General features: G+C 43.6%; 1 protein-coding gene across 4 annotated transcripts in view; it reads right to left on the bottom strand.

Annotated features, from left to right (window-relative positions):
* The window catches only part of PDZD2 (PDZ domain containing 2), a 213,479-nt gene that overhangs the window by 34,081 nt on the left and 161,550 nt on the right, over positions 1–17,848 (bottom strand). For all 4 annotated transcript variants that reach the window (XM_054055048.1, XM_054055047.1, XM_054055049.1 and 1 more), the window contains 6 exons: positions 8,100–8,211; positions 5,953–6,101; positions 5,249–5,368; positions 2,685–2,799; positions 907–980; positions 516–741 (listed from right to left, as the gene is read on the bottom strand). In XM_054055048.1, the coding sequence (XP_053911023.1) occupies positions 516–741; positions 907–980; positions 2,685–2,799; positions 5,249–5,368; positions 5,953–6,101; positions 8,100–8,211 (796 nt within the window). The remainder of the gene's footprint in view (positions 1–515; positions 742–906; positions 981–2,684; positions 2,800–5,248; positions 5,369–5,952; positions 6,102–8,099; positions 8,212–17,848) is intronic.

Here is a 17,848-nt window from a genome sequence, read left to right as displayed (position 1 = left end):
CTGAAGTAGAAATTCCCTCTCCATTTTTTTAATCCAACTTTTAAAATCAGCATATTTTAAGTCTTTAAAATAGGCATACTTGTTCCACCACATATAGCGTATCAATCTAAATTTGTTTTGTGCAGTTATTGATAACAAAAGCATCCCTCAGGCTGGAGTTCAAACAGCTCATCTGGGAAATTTTGAGAACCCTGCACAGCTTTGCCTTCCCTGGAGTTGCCCTTTACAAGAAGGCCATGGCTGTTTGGGCTGTAGAGAGGCCGATTCACATTTTGCATGGTATCTCATAGCTTCTCCTTTTCAGCAGTATGGACAATGACTGCTACCAGTAAGAGCCTCCTGACTATAGAGCAGCAGAATGTGGAGGGGGGGCACTCTTTAGAGGCTTTTCTCTCCCATCTTGTGGTTCAAGATCAGATGGACATGGGGAGGTGCTCTGGATATTAGTCATCAGCCTAGAACTCCCCTAAGAAATAGGGATTCTGTTGTCCAAGCCCATTTCAATGGACCTTCACCTTTATGGAGTGTCACATCCATGACGATCCTGTCCTTTGGGCCAGGTCCTTTGCGATTGGAGGAGAAACCGTCCACCTCATCAGGGACAGGGAGTGGTGCCCCACCACTGGCACTGGAGCTGGGGGAGCTGGAGCGGCTCAGCAGGGTGGGAGTTGCACAGGGTGTGAGGCTTGGGCTGCGCAGCCGTGTGCGCACAGTCAGGGTCACCACTCCTTTCTTGAGTTGCTGGAGAAACAACAGAAAACTCCACTATGGTGACACAGTACACAAACATCTGCCAGTAAACCTGCATACACTAATTTGTGTCAGCAAAAGAATAAAAAGGCAAAGGTACAAAACTGCACTGAATGAATGGGAGCATGAATTTTTCCTGCACTACGGCCTTATTACCTTAAACCTCTGAATGGCCTCCTGATGAGTCAGTCCTTGTAGAGATTCTCCATTAACTTCTAGAATTTCATCCCCTGGTAATTAGATGCAAAAAAAATGAAGTCAGCAAAATACAGACTACAGAGATGTAATAAACCTTTCCTGCACATAAGGTGATATGGTACTATTAGGATTCCAGCTAATTGCTCAGTAAAAACCCTTTTACTGTTCTCAGTTTATTTTCGCTCATCCTATTGCCTTCACAAGCTAATAGTGATGAGTTAGCAGAGTAATGACTGTTCTTCAGCAAAGATACTTAACTTGGCATTCTCAGACTAACAAACAAGCTGAAAACACTACGGATTTTAATTAAAGTATGAAAGCAGACGCTCATAACATGAAGTCCAAAGGGACTATAAAAATCCCTTTCTTTTGTGAACATCAACAGAAGAAATGAGAATTTAGATGAAACACTAAAGCACAATACTGCAAAGCCTGTTCAGACACAACTAACCTTGATCCACGTGCAGAAAGCAAACACAACCTCTTACTAAATGCCTGTGGATGGAGAAGTGAGTAGTCCACACACTGCGATAACAAATGCCCTCCTCATACCAACAAACACATCCCATCACCTTTCTACCTGCTTCCACGCTCTGGATCTTATTACATACACCCAGCTGTGTTGATCTAATTTCATTTTATTAAAAGGAAGATGAGCATGATCCAGACAACTTTTTGCAATTTTACTTGCATCTGTGCAAAATTAGATGGAGTGATGCCATCAGCCAAGTCCACCCCTTCTCTCCTTGCCCAGCTCCAGTGGGGAAAAACACCACAACCCAAAAACCAGTATACAAACCCTGAAGAGCCTGCAAAGGCTTGCTGGGTTTATGGACAGCTGCTACTTATTGGCTTCCCATGGCAAGTGTACAATCTACGCTACAGGGATGCGAGCTTCCCTCTGGCAGCAAGTGTGAAAGTTGGCACCAAACGCAGCCTCAAATACAATAAGTGTGATGAGATGTAAAGAGAGGAATGCTGATAACGAGGGGGTGGTAAGTAACAAAGGCGCAGCTTGAGAGAACTAACACAGGAGTAGCTTTCTATGGCTGAGAAGTAACACAGCTCCTGCAGAAGAGTTGTAAACCACCACTCTAAACTCTTAGTCATTTTGTACTTTCAACAGTTAAGAGTCTGGTCTGGCACAGGAGCACCGGACTGGGGTACAAACATACACAGAGCAGGCTATACATCTAGCTCAGGGACCAAGACTGGAAAAGTAGTAATAAAATCAGGATATATCTGCTTCTCTAACCAGCTGGGTGATCTTACTGCCAACCTCATCCTTCGTCTCTTCTTTTTTTGGTTATGACACCTACTTGGTGATTCATGTCAAAATCACACCAAGAAGCTCAGAGAGCACAAGGGCCCAAAACAGCTTCTCCCAATCACATCCCTATTCTTGGACCAGCATCTTTAAGCCAGACGCTGGTTGGACAGACGCATTTCACTCCTCTCAGTGAACCTCTCCAACTGAAAAACTGCAGCTTACACTTTGGCAAATAGAAGTTCACTGAAAAGGAAGGGGAAAAAAAAATCTATATGCTTTAGTTTCCCCTTCTCAATATGCAATATAATTAAATTAACTGCTATGATAAATCTACCCCAGGATGGACAAACACGGTGTGTTACATCTTCCACAGTCTGATGGACAGCTGCCTAAATAATTTTTCTGCTGGACTGAAATAATATCCCACTGTGGTCCTATATATGCCATTGGATTCTCTCTAGTATACCTTCTTTAAGCCTTCCATCAGCAGCCGCTGCTCCATTGGGGAATATAGTCTTCACGAAAATACCCATGCGTCCACGAGCAGAATCCTGTCCTCCCACAATGCTGAATCCAAGGCCCTACAGAAAAAGGAGGAGAAGACACTCAGATGGCATCTTACTCTATTTAATGACCTGTGTGAGAAAGACTGCTGATAACATATAAGGCAAAAGAAAGATCAAAACCCAACAGCTGCTGATGAATTGCACTGCCACCTTACATCTGCTTGCATTGCCTGATTTACCTTCACTCTAATATCAAGACACTTATCAGCCCAAAAAGCAACAGCAGGCACCTTAAGCCAAAAGGCAAAAATGCTACTTTGAGGTTTATTTTTTTAAACACTGGGTCAATGTTTTTGTCATCCTATTCCCATTTTAAAAACTGTAATATACTGATCTTAAATGGACAGAGAGTAGACTCCCACCCTTGAGATCTATATCCAGGATTAACTGTGGTTTTCCCTACTGTCACAGATTCTGCATTTTGTTAGGAAAAAGAAAAGCTTAAGAACATGACATAAGGTCAGTGCTGTAATGTCAGGAATGTAGCTGGAAGGGGGCTGGTGTGAGGGGGCTGCCACGTACATGTACATTTGTAATTATTCTGAAGACACGCACCACGCTGTATTTAAATACGTCCAGATCAATACATTCCCCAGGAATCCATCTGTTAGCTCTTGCCCCTGCACTGCCCCAGTTGGCTGTGGGACTGTCTTGCGAAGCTGATCTGGGAATGAATGAGCACAGCAGAATGCACCTCCCTCTTCTGCTGAGTTATTTCCCAGCCAAATCACCTCCTTGATCCCCACCCCATTCCCCCATATTTCTCCTCTTGTCACTGCTGTACACTTATTTTACAGAATAAAGAGAAAAGTCACCAACCAGGTGGACAAGGGAAGTGGAAAACTGCTGTGCTTCAGTGATCTGAAGCCATGGTATTATTAGCGCCTCAGGCAGTGCTCTCCAACTGAGGGATGTTGCCAGGGCAGGCACTAACACTGTGTTTACAACCCAGTACAACCACCAGCTCTCTTGTTTTAGTCCATGAATATAAAGTAGACTACTGTTGTTATGATCTTCTAGTAACTTGCTAAGGCATTACTGATTTCTAGAAAGAAAGCACCCTAGCTTCCTCATGCAACACAAGATAATTAATTGTTTGCTGGGAAATAGTAAACGGCAAAGCATCCAACTGAAAACACAAGGCTTCTGGCACTCCCTTACATAGACACAGCAGTTCTTCCCAGGGCTCCGTGGAGTGGATTGGGAGAAATACGGCTGCAAAGCACAGTGATTCCAATGTTAGCCCATCTTCCTAGAGAAGCACTGCCACCTGGGGCATAAACTTGGCTTTCACCCACCAACGCAGTGATTCTACGTAAATGCTCTCCAAGCCCCGGGTCCACATAAAGTTAATAAAGCAAATGCTACTGTATGAACTGTACACAGTGCAATTCCTAGCAGAGCCGATTGCTCAAAAAGTGGGTGGAAGGCACCTAAAACATCAGTTATTTGAGGTCTTTCAAGACCACTAGAGTCTGTATGCTCCTAACTGCTTCTTAACGCCTTGGAGCTAACTGCAGAAAAGCAGGGGAGGGTTGTTTATCCCACATGGAGAAATAAACTCTTAAAAGAAAAATGAGGTCAAAAATAAAACTAAGTGAAAAATGAAGAAATATTTGCTTGGAAATGTCATTAAAGACCTGGAGTTCCCCAAACAAGGAGAGTCATGGCAACCGTGAGTCAATCTACTCCAAGAAGTCACTATTTCTAACTCTTTGCTAAAATTCAAGCACAACAAGGAATTTGTTTTGTATTTGAGCTTGAAAGTCAACACAAGACTTTTTATTTCAAAACATATCCATCTGATGAATTTAAAGAGTATTTCAGAAAAGACATGCATATTTTTAGCATATTTAAACGACAGCCTCAGTACTAGTGTGGATTGGATTAGGGAAAACAATATATACCTAGGTTAATACTTGTCTTTTTTCCCTCAGAGTTCAGCCAGCTGGTATCCAGCAAATGTGCAAACATATTAGTGGGGGGAGAAAAGAGGACATTTTGACCCACAGCATTCAGTGCTCTCAGATAAGCAACCAACCAAGAATCCGTCTTTTGGTTTAACCTGTAATTTGCAGCAATTTTTTTTTTCCCAGATTCCACAGAGATACACTACATTTGTCCATAATATGTATGCAAACAGGTACTCTTTGGCAGCTGCATCAACTTTGCATAAACATATATATTTACAGAACCATTATTAATATTTGATATCTTAGTAATGACCAGATGCACCAAATCAGAATGAGAGCCACCCCGCAATAAATACATGACACAAGCATCACTTCCGCTGAATTTCACAGGTGTGACTTTGGCATTTGCACATGAAAATGGGATTTATCATTATTGTCATTATTATTATTGGCAACCTTGAGAGCTGCCAGAAGTCCTGGGTGTGGGAGACACCTCTTAAATGTCAGCTCTTGCCATGTGTAAGCAACCAGCCACACGCAGAAATCCTCACCTTGCCTTGCCCTTTCATCAGGACGATGTTGGAAATGATCGATGGCTGGGTCAGTCTCCATGGAGATTCTACTTGGGCAGCACTGAAGGAACGGGTGGATTTCTTCACAATATGGTAGTCCTAACAAATAAACAACGGAAGTTGCTCTGACTGTTTGGCACAGACATTGGGGTGTGATACTGGGAAAACTGCATGTGTCAGGGAAGATCTTAGAGATATTCAGAAAAATGTTCAAGGAATTAAATCCTAACTACTACAGTCAAAGTGAATCTTGCCACAGTAATTTTGGGCAAGGGTCATTTTGTAATGTAGCAGTCATAATTTAAATTAAAAAGATTAAGAGTAGCCTCATGATATACTGAAGTCCTTATCTGCTAAAAGGAGAAAAGCCTACATCGAGTCATTAAAATAAAAAGAAGCAGAATTTTGTTGTTTAAGTCATCAGATCTCTAGAACTGCACGTCATACATCCAGTCTTGAGGCCCCCAGGCCACACCAAAAAGTACTCCTCTTCACCATCCACAGAGTAATGAGGTTCTTCAAAGCTGGTCAAGCATTCCCATTTTGGTGTCCAGGCCTGGTTTAAACTCCCATGATGTACTTACGTGGCCTCATTTCACCGCTCTCACTTCTACAAGCTCCACACAAATCTCAAAGGACTGAGCACACAAGATGCTAGGGGCTAGCCCTGCTGTTCCACCCACCTGCCTGGCTCCCACTGACTCCAGCTGCTGGGGCAGAGAGTGCTTTCTTCCACCTCGGGAATATTTCACTGCTATTTCATAACTTGATTCACCGTTTTCCACTGTCAGCTCATCGTCTTCTCCCACAGACTCCAAGCGGGATCCACCACCTAGGGAAAACCACAGAAACACATCCCACAAAAATCTCAGGGCTGCTTTATCCTCTCGACAGCATGCAATAATCACATCCTGCAAATCCCAGCTTAAACAGTGCCTTAAAGCAATGCTATACAGTTCCCAATTGGGCAGTTAGAAGTTAGTTTTGATCATCCTCAACTAAAAACTTTTCCTGCTGTCACAAGTTTCCTACTATCTTCCGGTGATGCTAAACTACTCAGCGCTGTCACTTTTGGTAGTAAGGAAAAGCAGAAGATAATTGAGCCAGTAGCACAGGGATAGAAAAGAAAATTCAGCTATTCTCACCCAGTGGCACTTGCAAGTGCACTAAGCTCTCAAGCTTCATTTATTTAAAATTAAAAGACCTGACACTGTAGCAGTATTCATTTCTGGAGGTGTCATGTCACTTTGAGGGAAATTTTTCTGGAATGGAAAAAGGAAAAATGTGCCAAATAAATGCTTCTTTCTTTGCTTCTGGCAACAATCCTAGTTGTCTTAAAGAGAAGAGTGCGGAGTTCACATAAGAAACAGAATTCTTTGTCTTGAAGGACATCCTGTAATTAGCTACAGCTACCCCGTTCCTCACACTGGGGCTCCTCCAATTCTCATTTTCTCTGAGGCCCCACAGGACCCCCAGTCACAGCAGTTCCCACACATTTATCCTTGCCATTTCTCCACCATGCAGGGAAGGGCCATTAACCCCTATTTTACAGATGAATACCCAAGACACAGACAGACCAAATTCATGCAAGATGTATTTCATGATGTGGTTTTAAGACTACTTTAAACCAATATTAAGTTGGAGCTGCCATAGAAAGGGACAGCTCTGCTTTCCCTTCGTCCTTCCTGCCTTTAGCCTGGGGGCCGGGCTCACTACTCACGGGTTGAGGTAGAAGTGCAGCAAATTTGCCCGGAAGAGTCCCAGTCCTGTTTCCTGCCACCTCCTCCTCACCCCGTGGCTCTGCAGGCATCATTGCCAGATTCAGGGAGGGATGGACCACAGAGCTGGGGCAGTCGCTTCTTTTTACTCAGCATTAAAGCAATTCTGCCACCACATCCATAGGTAGAATTTGTACCCACTGCCCAGAACGTGATTTAAACCTGCTTTGGGGTGTGAAATTGCCTCTGGTTTTAAAGCTTTCCTTCCCTGGGCACATAGGGCACTGCTGTTGCACACACAGCCAGGACAGCTATCTTGGCAAGACCTGGCATCCTGGCACCTATTTCACTCCCAAACCCTTCTCCTACCTACAACTAACCCTTTTCCATCACCTCTCCCTCTCTTCTTCCAGGAGAAGAATTATATTTCTGTATTTTCTGCCCATCTCTGAATGCAGCTTCTCCTCCTGTGCACAGCCCAGGCTTGCAACCAGGCTTGTGGATGCTCCAGGCTCACCCACAACCCAGGGGCATCGACATTCATGGGAAACAGGGCTGGATCCTTGGAGAGCTACCAACACACAGCCACAGGAGCTACAGGCACAAAAGGTCCGTGGAGCATGCAAAAATACAGAAATTAAAGTAAACATAAGAGGGAGACCTGTAAAGTACTACGGATGAGAATGATCCAGTTCTGCACACACTTTAGGACAAAGCAATAAAATCTTTGGGGAGTATTCTTCATGATAGGTATTTGGTGATGGCATGTTGACACATGTTCCTCACCTCAGTATTAAAGCATGCCAAATTGTATAGGGAATTTAAACGTTAAGAAAAGAGTGCACGAGAAGGGAAAGAAAAACAATAACAAAACAACCCAAAACAAAACCAACAAAAAAAAACAAGCATCCAAAATTTTGCTTAATCTTTCTGTCCATACAATAGTTCAACTCCGGAGGCTGAATGCAAACATCTTACAGCTGGGATTTTCCTTCCAAATTAAATTAATATGATCCCCAAAGGAAAGAAAATCTATCTCACATTTAGAAAGCTAAAGTAAATACACAAAATAAAAATCCTTCTATTGCTATCTTTAATCAAAGTAGTTTTACCTTGGGACCGACTTCTGTATTTCAATATTCCACTTGCCAGAGTAGGACTCTGGTTGTTTCCTTTGGACACTTCTGCACAAGCCGGATCTTGAGACTTCTCTGTCTCCATCACCTAAAAAAGTTTAAAACACAAGCAACCACAACTTATTTACTTGTAAACCAGAGACACTGACGGAACTCCTCTCATTTTTTCTAAGGGACAAAAATTCCACTGGGCATCAACCTTTTTATCCAAAACATGTCATTGTATTAAGCTAGCACACATTTACGTAATTAATTTTCAGCAATGCCTTCGGACATTATTGCAGATCTTACCAATGGGTACACCTGTAGCTCAATACAGCCAGGGATCCTCTGCAGTGAATCACACTAATGCACCCAGAGTGCCTCCAGTATCCACAGTACCTCATTCAGGTGCTTCCAACATGCACTTTAACAATTTTAACCTAGCTTTTACTGCAGTTTTCTCAGCTCAGCAAGCTTCCAGAGACATCACATCTTTACAGAGAAAAGCGCTTTAAAAAAGTGTTATTTTATTGTTAGTATATAGAGGCATAATGGATGAAAACCAAATTCGACGTAAAGTTACAAACGTGATACAGCTAAACACTTAATTAAAAGCCTCAGAACACTGAACTTTAATTTACATGTGGAACCACAACCCCGGCACCCTGAGTAAATGCATGGAGACAGGAGGAGTCTGCTTACCCACCCTTTTTGCCTGAGATGCAGATGACAACACAAGGTGACAAGGTACAGCAGCACAGCCACACGCTGTGTCCTGCTCCCATGTGGTCAGGGATGAGCAGAGCTGCCAAAGTGCAAAACCCGCAAAGGTTCTTCTCAACCCATGCACTGTGGAAGACTCCGGGACTCCCTTCTCCTCTCAGTGCTTCCTTTACTGAGCTACAGAAGTCATATTTTCCTAGATATGCCACTACACAGCAGTCCTCAACACACGCCCCATGAATACACTAATTCTTTTACCTTCTCGTCCCATCACTCAACACGCATCCTCTGCACAATTTCAGACAGCTCATGGCAAGTACAACAAAACTCAAACACAATCACTTACTGGTTGCATTATACTTTTAACGTACTACATAAACTGCTCGAAGTCAGTTTGAAAAAAGAAATCCTACCTGACTAAACACTCTTAACTGTTAAAATAATTTCTGCTTCCACTATTCAAGCTTCCAAACAGCAGGGGTTTCCCAAGAATCTTTCTCCCATCCCCCAGTCCCTCTTTATCCCCAACAAGAAAGCTGAGTTTTTTTTTGCACAGAGTTTAGACTTTGCGATTTCAGTTCAGTTGGCAAAAACTTCAGGAAATGACAAAAATGGCAGATAACAGGCAGCTGGAATGCAAACTGGTTTTTAATTCCTCCTCCTTCAACATAAACAGCTACACATTGTTTACATAGAGTTTGCACACCCTATCTAGTTCTTGTTGTTTTTTCAAGACATTGCAGCAACTACTTCAGAGTCTACTTCCAGTACTGAATGCTCTGTAGCTCCAGGTAATAGGACTTATCTAAAGAAGAAAATAACTACATCAGTTTGAGAAAACTGGCGCTTACAACTTGGGCACGGATTTTAGACAAGATGTAAGAAATCAAATCAAAAAACCCACCCATGAGACCCAAATAACCAGGAACTAGGCCACATTCCAAAGTATCACCAACTCTCCTCATGATCAACCTGAGAGCACACCCAGAAGACAGCAAAATTGTTTATAAACGAGTCAGAACTCTGTGGATCACACAAAGTTATGCTGGAATTTATCATATAAGCAAAAATACTTTTTATAAGTGAGAATGGCTTCCTCCTAGAAAAGTAGAAATCAGTTGCACAAACACACAAAAATCACAGAGTGTGTGGTTTTAAAGGTGCAAAACTCAATCAGTACTCCAAAAAAATGTTAGTTCTGTGGTGGAGAAACAGTTCAAGCACAGAGATGGAGAACAAGGGGAGATACCTAACTGAGGTAGGCAGTTCTGCTGGTGTCCTGCTTAATTGTCCTAACAGACAGAGATGATTCCAACCCCTCTTTTCTGGAGCTTAGCACAACCCAGCTTGTGTCCAAAGCAGCAGAGCTATTTCGTTTCTTTGCAGTGCATGGACATGGGCAGTCACACCTGACAAGACCACACAATTCCCACTCCAAAGGTGGACTGCTTTCTCCAGCTCAGAGCATGGGAAAGAAAAAACAGGTTAGTCCGCAGTGGCATACAGAGAGATGCTGAAATCACTACTGCCACAGCCCATTTCCACACTGAGCCTGGACTCAAGATTGATCCATTCAGTACATCTTGCGTTTCTATCACACAGGGTTTAGTTTGAAGCTTTTTTGCTTTTATTTATTCTGACTGTATAACACAAGCATGTACAGATGCACTCTGCATTTACATACAGAACAGGATGAGAGGGAAAATAAGAGACAATTGCCACTTGCATTAAAACCGCACACTCCATCCCTCCCTGTCATTGCTGTACAATCCCGGAGGCTGTGAGCCTACAGAGAGAAAACCCTCAAATCTCTCATATGATCCACAGAAGGGGCATGTGTGAATGAACATCAGTGCTAGGGAAAGCCTCAAGACATTCTCAATGGCCTCCTGAAAACACATTTTATCCAACTTGGCTTCAGACTACAGTAAGAAGTAAAAACATCTAAACTACCTATATCTCTGTTTATTTCTTATTTTAGCAAAAATACTTTCTTGACACTGATTTTAAGCATGTAGGGGAAGACACTCTAGCATTCACAATGAAGCAGATATTCTTTAAGTTTTCAAGCTTGTCTAATAAACCTCAAGGAGTTTTATCCTACTCAGAAAACACTTAGAAATCCAATCCACAAAGCGTGCAAGAACTCCCAGAAGTCGCCTGTCTGTAATCTTTGGCTCTGCTGTAACTTAGACATGAAGAAAAACTCAGCTCCACCTTATCCTTCTGGCCACATGTGAATGTATCGCTTTACCGTCTTGAGGCGGCTGCCCACATATAACCATGCCATTTTAATTTTCCTCACTTTCAAGGAAACGGAGCTTATTATTTCAGTTCTGTATGCCTCTTATTAAACTAAACCAATAAGTCCTGCCCAATACTATCTCAGTCTTAAGGACAAGAAGAGCTTTAACACGCACAGTAGTTTCAAGTAAGATCTAAAAATAGAGCCCATTTTGCCAGTTCATTAAGTAGCTCTGGGATCAAGCAATGGTGACATCTCAATTGATTTCAAAGGAAACAGCGCTATCAGGGACACGTGGTCCTGGCACCGCACCAGAATGAACAACTGCCCCTGAGTCCTAGCTCGGGCAAAGCTCCAGCATGACCAGGCCCTTAATTAGGCAAAATGAGGAGCAGAATTATGAGAGTCTGCATTGTTTAAGTGCAAACAGCTTGGCAATTGTCACAGATCTACAGAAACAACGCGGCACACAGAGGATGATACAATTTAATAAGCAAACTGCTTTACTGCTACCACTGCAGAGCTTCTGAGCTGCCGTCTTTTCCATCAGTGAGCACGTTCGACTCCCCATGGCACAGCCTGATGGCTTTCTCTGCTGAGAAGCACCAGCAGCATATAGACAAGTTTAACCTGATAGTTTGGGAATGAAACAGTGAGAATTAGACCGAGCCATCTGCGATACGCCAAATTCACCCCTACCTGCACTGGGAAAGCAAGTCTTCCAGCAAGTCCACTGCTCCTCTTTAAAACAGAAATATGAAAGAGGAATGGCTCTGCCCCTGCAGACGGCAACCCTGCACAAGCTCCACGGGATAATTCCTCATCTTCTTTGGTCCTGACATAGCCAGGATAGTTTTTCCTTAAGCAGCACCACCCCAAACATATTTAACCATGAAAAAACGCAGCACTGCTGTCTATAGGGCAGCTAGCAGGATGAACCTAAGAAGTCGCCGAGAGCAGAGAGCACCAGCCCCTTCACAGAATGGAGCAAAACACCTTGGCTTCACCTCATCCCTGCACCAAGTCGTTCTTCCTTGTCCCTCAAGACTAGCTGAAGCCTTAGACGCTTTAGCCTTTCCAAAAATTTTGGAGAATTTCTTTGACGCTCTATTATTATTCTAGTCGTTCCAGTAATTATTTATTGTTTTCTGGGGCACAGCATGCTTTAAGCCTTAAATGTGGTAGGCAGGGTGCTCCACAGGCCCCTTCACCTTGTAAAAAGGTAAAATTCCTTCACTTTTAAATTAGCTCTTTTTCAGTTTAATTGAATCCATCTCCCAGATAAATTACGAAGTGGAGCACTATAATTTACTGGAATTAACACTGCAAATGATGCAGAGGACACTGATTTCCCTAATCTTCACCAGCCATGAGTTTTCCATGGCTTACTGCTTTGTTTTAGGGCATGTACAAAGCCGCCTTTGCTAGAAAGGGCTGGATGAGCCAGGACTGGCTGCAGGGGCAGGGACTGGGTGCAGACCACCAGGGACTGCAGCACCTAAGGAAACCTTTGCAAGCCACAGCACCTCCCAATATAAAAGTAGCACACTCAGCTGAACACAGGGTTCACAACCAGTCCAAATTAAATCCAGATATAGTTGTTTCTGGAGCAAGCTTTGGGACACTGTCCTTCAAAGGGTACTGCACTGCCACAACCCTCTGTCACGACACAAATCCAGGTGGATCCAGGGATGGAGGAAAAGGGGAGGAATGCCACCTCCATGTCGGCACTAATTCAATGCCTTAACTGGCACCTTAGAAAAACCCGGTGCCCTAGTTTCACCCCAGCATGAAGCTGCTAGGGCAGACAGCTGCCCTGCACATTAGGCAGGGCAGGTTCCACTATTGAGGTTTCAGGAGGGCTCAGATTTGGGCTATATTTAACACGACTGGTGAAACAAAGCACCAGCCACCTTCCCCAGCACCTCATCTGAGAATTACCCATGTCAGCAGCAGCCGGTGCAGCCTGTGCTTCCTCCTACCCGGGGGAAAGGGGACGGGAACCTGAGGCTTCCATTACCGAATTATACAGAAAGTGTTGGAAAACTCTCAGTTCATGTGCAGCAACGAGATCAGGAAGTCTGGTAAAGAGCCAAGAACTGGAGCTGCCCTATTTTCTGAATAGGTGGAAATGCCAAATAAACAAAACAAAAAGCCTTTAAAGTGGTCTCCAAGAATGCCTGGTCTGTCACTCTCCCAAAGGCCCACTCTCAAAAGCCACCCTAAGCCGTCACAGTAACACAGCAGCTGCTAGAAAAGGCTCTACTCTCAGCTTCAGGAGGTATATAATCCTAATGGTTTCACTTTATTGCTTTTTACCCCCAGGTCTATAGAGTAGTCACACACAAACCTGCATGTGAAACACAACCCAGCACTCACCAACGAAGAGCCAGCAGCAATACCTGCCCAGGAACTCTCAGGCAAACAGACTGGCACTATGGCAGAGCTCAGTTGCTCTCATCTTAGAAACCGATATCACAGACAACACATGCCTTGGAAAGATATGGAAATGTTTGTATGGGTCCAGAGGAGAGCTACAAAGATGATCAGAGGGCTGGAGCACCTCCCATACGATGACAGGCTGAGAAAGTTGGGCTTGTTCAGCCTGGAGAAGAGAAGGTTCAGAGGAGATCTTATAGCGACCTCCTGGTACCTGAAGGGGCTACAAAAAAGCTGGGGAAGGGCTGTTCATAAAGGCTTCCGGTGATAGGACAAGAGGGAATGGGTATAAACTGGAGAGGGGCAGATTTAGACTGGACATCAGGAAGAATTTCTTTACTATGAGAGTGGTGAGTAGCTGCCCCATCCCTGGAGGTGTTCAAGACCAAGTTGGACGGAGCCTTGGGCAGCCTGATCCAGTGGGATGTCCCTGCCCATGGCAGGGGGGGTTGGAACTAGATGATCTTTAAGGTCCCTTCCAACCCCAACTATTCTATGATTCTGTGATTCTAGATGGTAAGATGCTCCCAGTCCCTTTTGGATCAGATTACCCTTCCTATGCAATACATTATGATTTGCACTAGAAACAGCTTCTAAAGGAAGCTAAAGGAAATCTAGTGCACGCATTTCTGAAATGGTACACAAGCAGATCACTTCTGTTTCCTTTTTTTTATGCTTCATCCTCCCCCCCCTTCAAAATCAGAAAAGCTTGACAGCTTCCCATGCAGTTTATTCGTTGCCCACGAGATGTCTCCATGTGCTGCAAGACAGGTCCCAGAAGACGGGTCCTGGTAAACAGAGACGACAAACGCCAGACTCAAGTTGAGTGAAAGCTGGTTCAGCTCCTCTGCTATTTTCTTTAATAAATGCTCAGCTTATAGCTTTGCACAAATCCGAGGTCTATGCATCACAACAAATACTAAATTGCTTCTGGTTTTGTTTTCTAAGCGACTACCTCTTTACCCACAGGGAGGTACAAAGCAAGTAATAAACAATCCTCAAAATAAACAACTCTTCTGAGAATGAAACAAGATGTCTCCAAAACCAAAGTCAACCCACAGCTGCAGAGAGTTCTCCCATGACACAGCTGGTGGACAGCTTTGGATTTCAGGTCCAAAACCATGTTTTATATTATCGTAAGTACATGAAAGGATACGGAATACATAAGCATTATGAGTCTCTCATACCTGAATCAAAGACCTGAAGCCTCATACGTTACATAGGCTGCATTTATTCAAGCCCAGCACATCTCAAATGAGTTTTAACTGAGGCCAACTGAGACAGGACTGTGTACACGCTCAAGAATTCACAGATAAACAAACTGCAGATGTGATGATACGAAATTCATGCTGTCTCTCAAATCCTGCAGTCGGCACCATCCTTCTGTTAATGTATGTGAACCGCATGGCTGTGACAGCATCTCTCTTGTTCCAGGGCCATGAGGGGGTTATTTTTAGCTTGTTAAAGGCAGTTAATCTCCTTCAAAACTGGGCAGTTATCCAAACAGCCAAAGGAGAGACAGGCTGTACTGTATCTGTTGCTTTATGGGAAAAAGCTTCATTCACAAAAACAAAGACCATGCAGAACCTGTACTGTAGATAATCTTGTGTTCTTATTACTCTGCTGACTTGGCTTTCAAATGTATCACATGGAAGAACAAAAATTATAACTCTGGGCATTGTCTACACTGATATTTACGGTCAAGTGAAAAAGGTTATCTTCTACCAGCCCAAGCCACAGGAGATATTTTGCAGCTTGTAGCCCACATCACGTCTACAGGGAACCCTTGGTCTCTTGGTGAAACAGATTTCACTGGGCTTGTCTTTAACACAGGGGCAGTAGAAAGTGGCCCAGAAGGCCTGGGAGCCGTGTGCAGGGAAGGATGCGACTGCTGCTGAGGAACTCCCTCCTGACCTGAAGAACACATTCACATTAAAGTCTCCTTGACAGGTGAATTTTAGAACATGTGAAAAATAGTAATCCAGTGACATTGCCTCCCTGGAGGCCTTGCACCTCTTCAAATTCACGCAATCTGTGCCCACACCTTCCCAAGTCCTTAACAGTGTCACATCACCACCATCAGCGCATCACTGAAACATCCCTCTGGCAACAAAACAAATTGCAATTGCTTATTTTAATGTGATACAGCTTTTTCAAACAACACATGAAAAAGAGCCACATTCGGTGAACAAGACTTGGTCTCCATATGTTTTGGCATTTTCTCTTGCCAAATTCCTAGCTACCTTTACTCTAAAAAACATGGCATTCCTTCACTCCTCTGCAGTCACTGTAAGATCCAGTGCGTCTGCTTAGCTATAGCATGAGTGACACTCACTGCACTGTCACAGACCCACGATCATGCTGGACGAGACCGTATCTTGGAAAGTTACAGTGCTGCCAGACTCTTAACACATGCAGCACTTACAGCCAAGCTGCAGCTCCAAACCATGCGAGGGTACCGTTGCTACCTGGATCTCGCTTGCCCCTTCCAAGGGTCATATAGCACAAGGCAGGATCCGCAAACACTGCCAGCTCTCACCATGAAGAGGAAAGGAGTTTTTAAACCTTTCTCCAGGACAAGGGCTGGAGAAAGCAGTTTCACAGCATGCTTTTCACCTTCCTCACCTGCCAAGCAAAGCGGTTCAGTGCAAAAGCAGATTTCTGACAGCAAAAGCTCTTCCTCACTTTTCCAGCCATGCAGTGTTGTTTGAGGAGCGAGTCATGTTTTAGAAACCTCTTCCAAAACTGCAGTGTCCTAATGGGAACAACCACTCAAGTCCTGAGAGTAATAAGGGTCCCTCCCCACACTCTACACACATTTAATTGTTGAGTTATGCTTCCTGTTCCTTCTGAGTGCTAATGCTTTCTCTGAAATTCCCTCCCAGTGTTTCCAGAAAAACTTTTGACCCCAAGAGTGTTTTTAAACTTATGGTATTATTATCCTCTTCCTTATTATGCTTGCAATGGCTACAGGTAATTACATATGTATTCGGCAAGACTGAAAGGCACACAACAGAAAGTAACTAAGCAGTCCTATGGCTCAGATAAAATATAAAAATAAGAGAGATAAACGAAGGCATTTCTGCCTATTTGCAGAACAGGGTTATTTATCCACTTCCAGTTGTATGCCTTGCAAAAAACACAAGCGGGTTTTGGCAGGGATAAGGAAGCACAGTTCACGCAAGAAACCTTTAACCAGAGACATCCTGTTTCTGTTACTTGCAGGAGGATCAAGACCTTGGCCGGTCACAGCCATCTCTGCATGCAACATGCTGACAGCTCATATGAAGGTACACATCATCAGGTCAATGAAAAACGACTGAACAAGAGCAAAAAGCTTTCATTGCCCCACAGCAGGGGCTCACACAGGTCGGGATGCTGCCAGAGGTTGTTCCCTGGGGTTCACCTACATAATGCGTGGAGACAGGGAGGCAAATTGCCTCCCTCTCCAGTTTCCCCCCACAACAGGTAGAGATAGTGGTGACCTCCTTTGCTTAACCAAAAGAAAAATCCTCTTTTGTATAATTCTGTCTGCATGGAATAGACTTGACTCAGGGTCCTTGCCTCCAGCATCACGAGAAGCAGATACCCAAGGGAGAGCACGAGATAAAGCAAAATACAGAGGAACAATCCCCAGGCTCTGCTCCCTGCCTCCAGCAACTACAGATCCAAACCTGCTGAGGCTGACATCCTGTTCTTGTGCTTAGTAACTTTTTGGTGTTTCAGGCCTTTAGTATGAAGCTGGTCACTGAAGTTAAAGTACTTCAAAAATAAATCACTCGGATCATCATATATCGAACAGCATAGCATCAGCAGAAACAAAGGCAAAAAACATCGAAGTAACTAAGAATGGTACATGCCTTTGTCTGGGGACCCCAAAAGCTGCAAATTAATCAGATACTTTGCAAATTCTTGGCAGATCTGTCTTCTCTTTAGAGTTCATTTCCAAGGTTGCTCTGCCAGCCAGCAATACAATGACAGATTCAATTTCAGACAGAAATGCTAGAAAAAGTGAACTAGAATTAAATATAAATTGTCAAAGGCAAATACTATCATATCATATCCTCTTCCACTTGGACATAAACAATTACATTTTAGAATTGTAATGTCAACTGCAAAAGGCAAAATACAGATTTCGGTGGAGTAGTTTAAAATCCCCAAAGTGCCTTCAGACAACTTAACACAATACAACTCTACGGCCCAGTATTTCATCTCTGAAGGTAAGGAGCATTTTGGCCAAACTAGGTCTATAAGAAATGCACTTTAAGGATATTAACGTAATCCTTCTTCTGCCTGGCAGCACAAGTTTTATTTAACTTGGAACTTTAAGAGATGT

This window comes from Cuculus canorus, chromosome Z, assembly GCF_017976375.1.
Source record: "Cuculus canorus isolate bCucCan1 chromosome Z, bCucCan1.pri, whole genome shotgun sequence".
Lineage (NCBI taxonomy): Eukaryota > Metazoa > Chordata > Aves > Cuculiformes > Cuculidae > Cuculus > Cuculus canorus.
The sequence above is the reverse complement of the archived record's forward strand: the minus strand, read 5'-3'. Positions and strand labels throughout refer to the sequence as shown.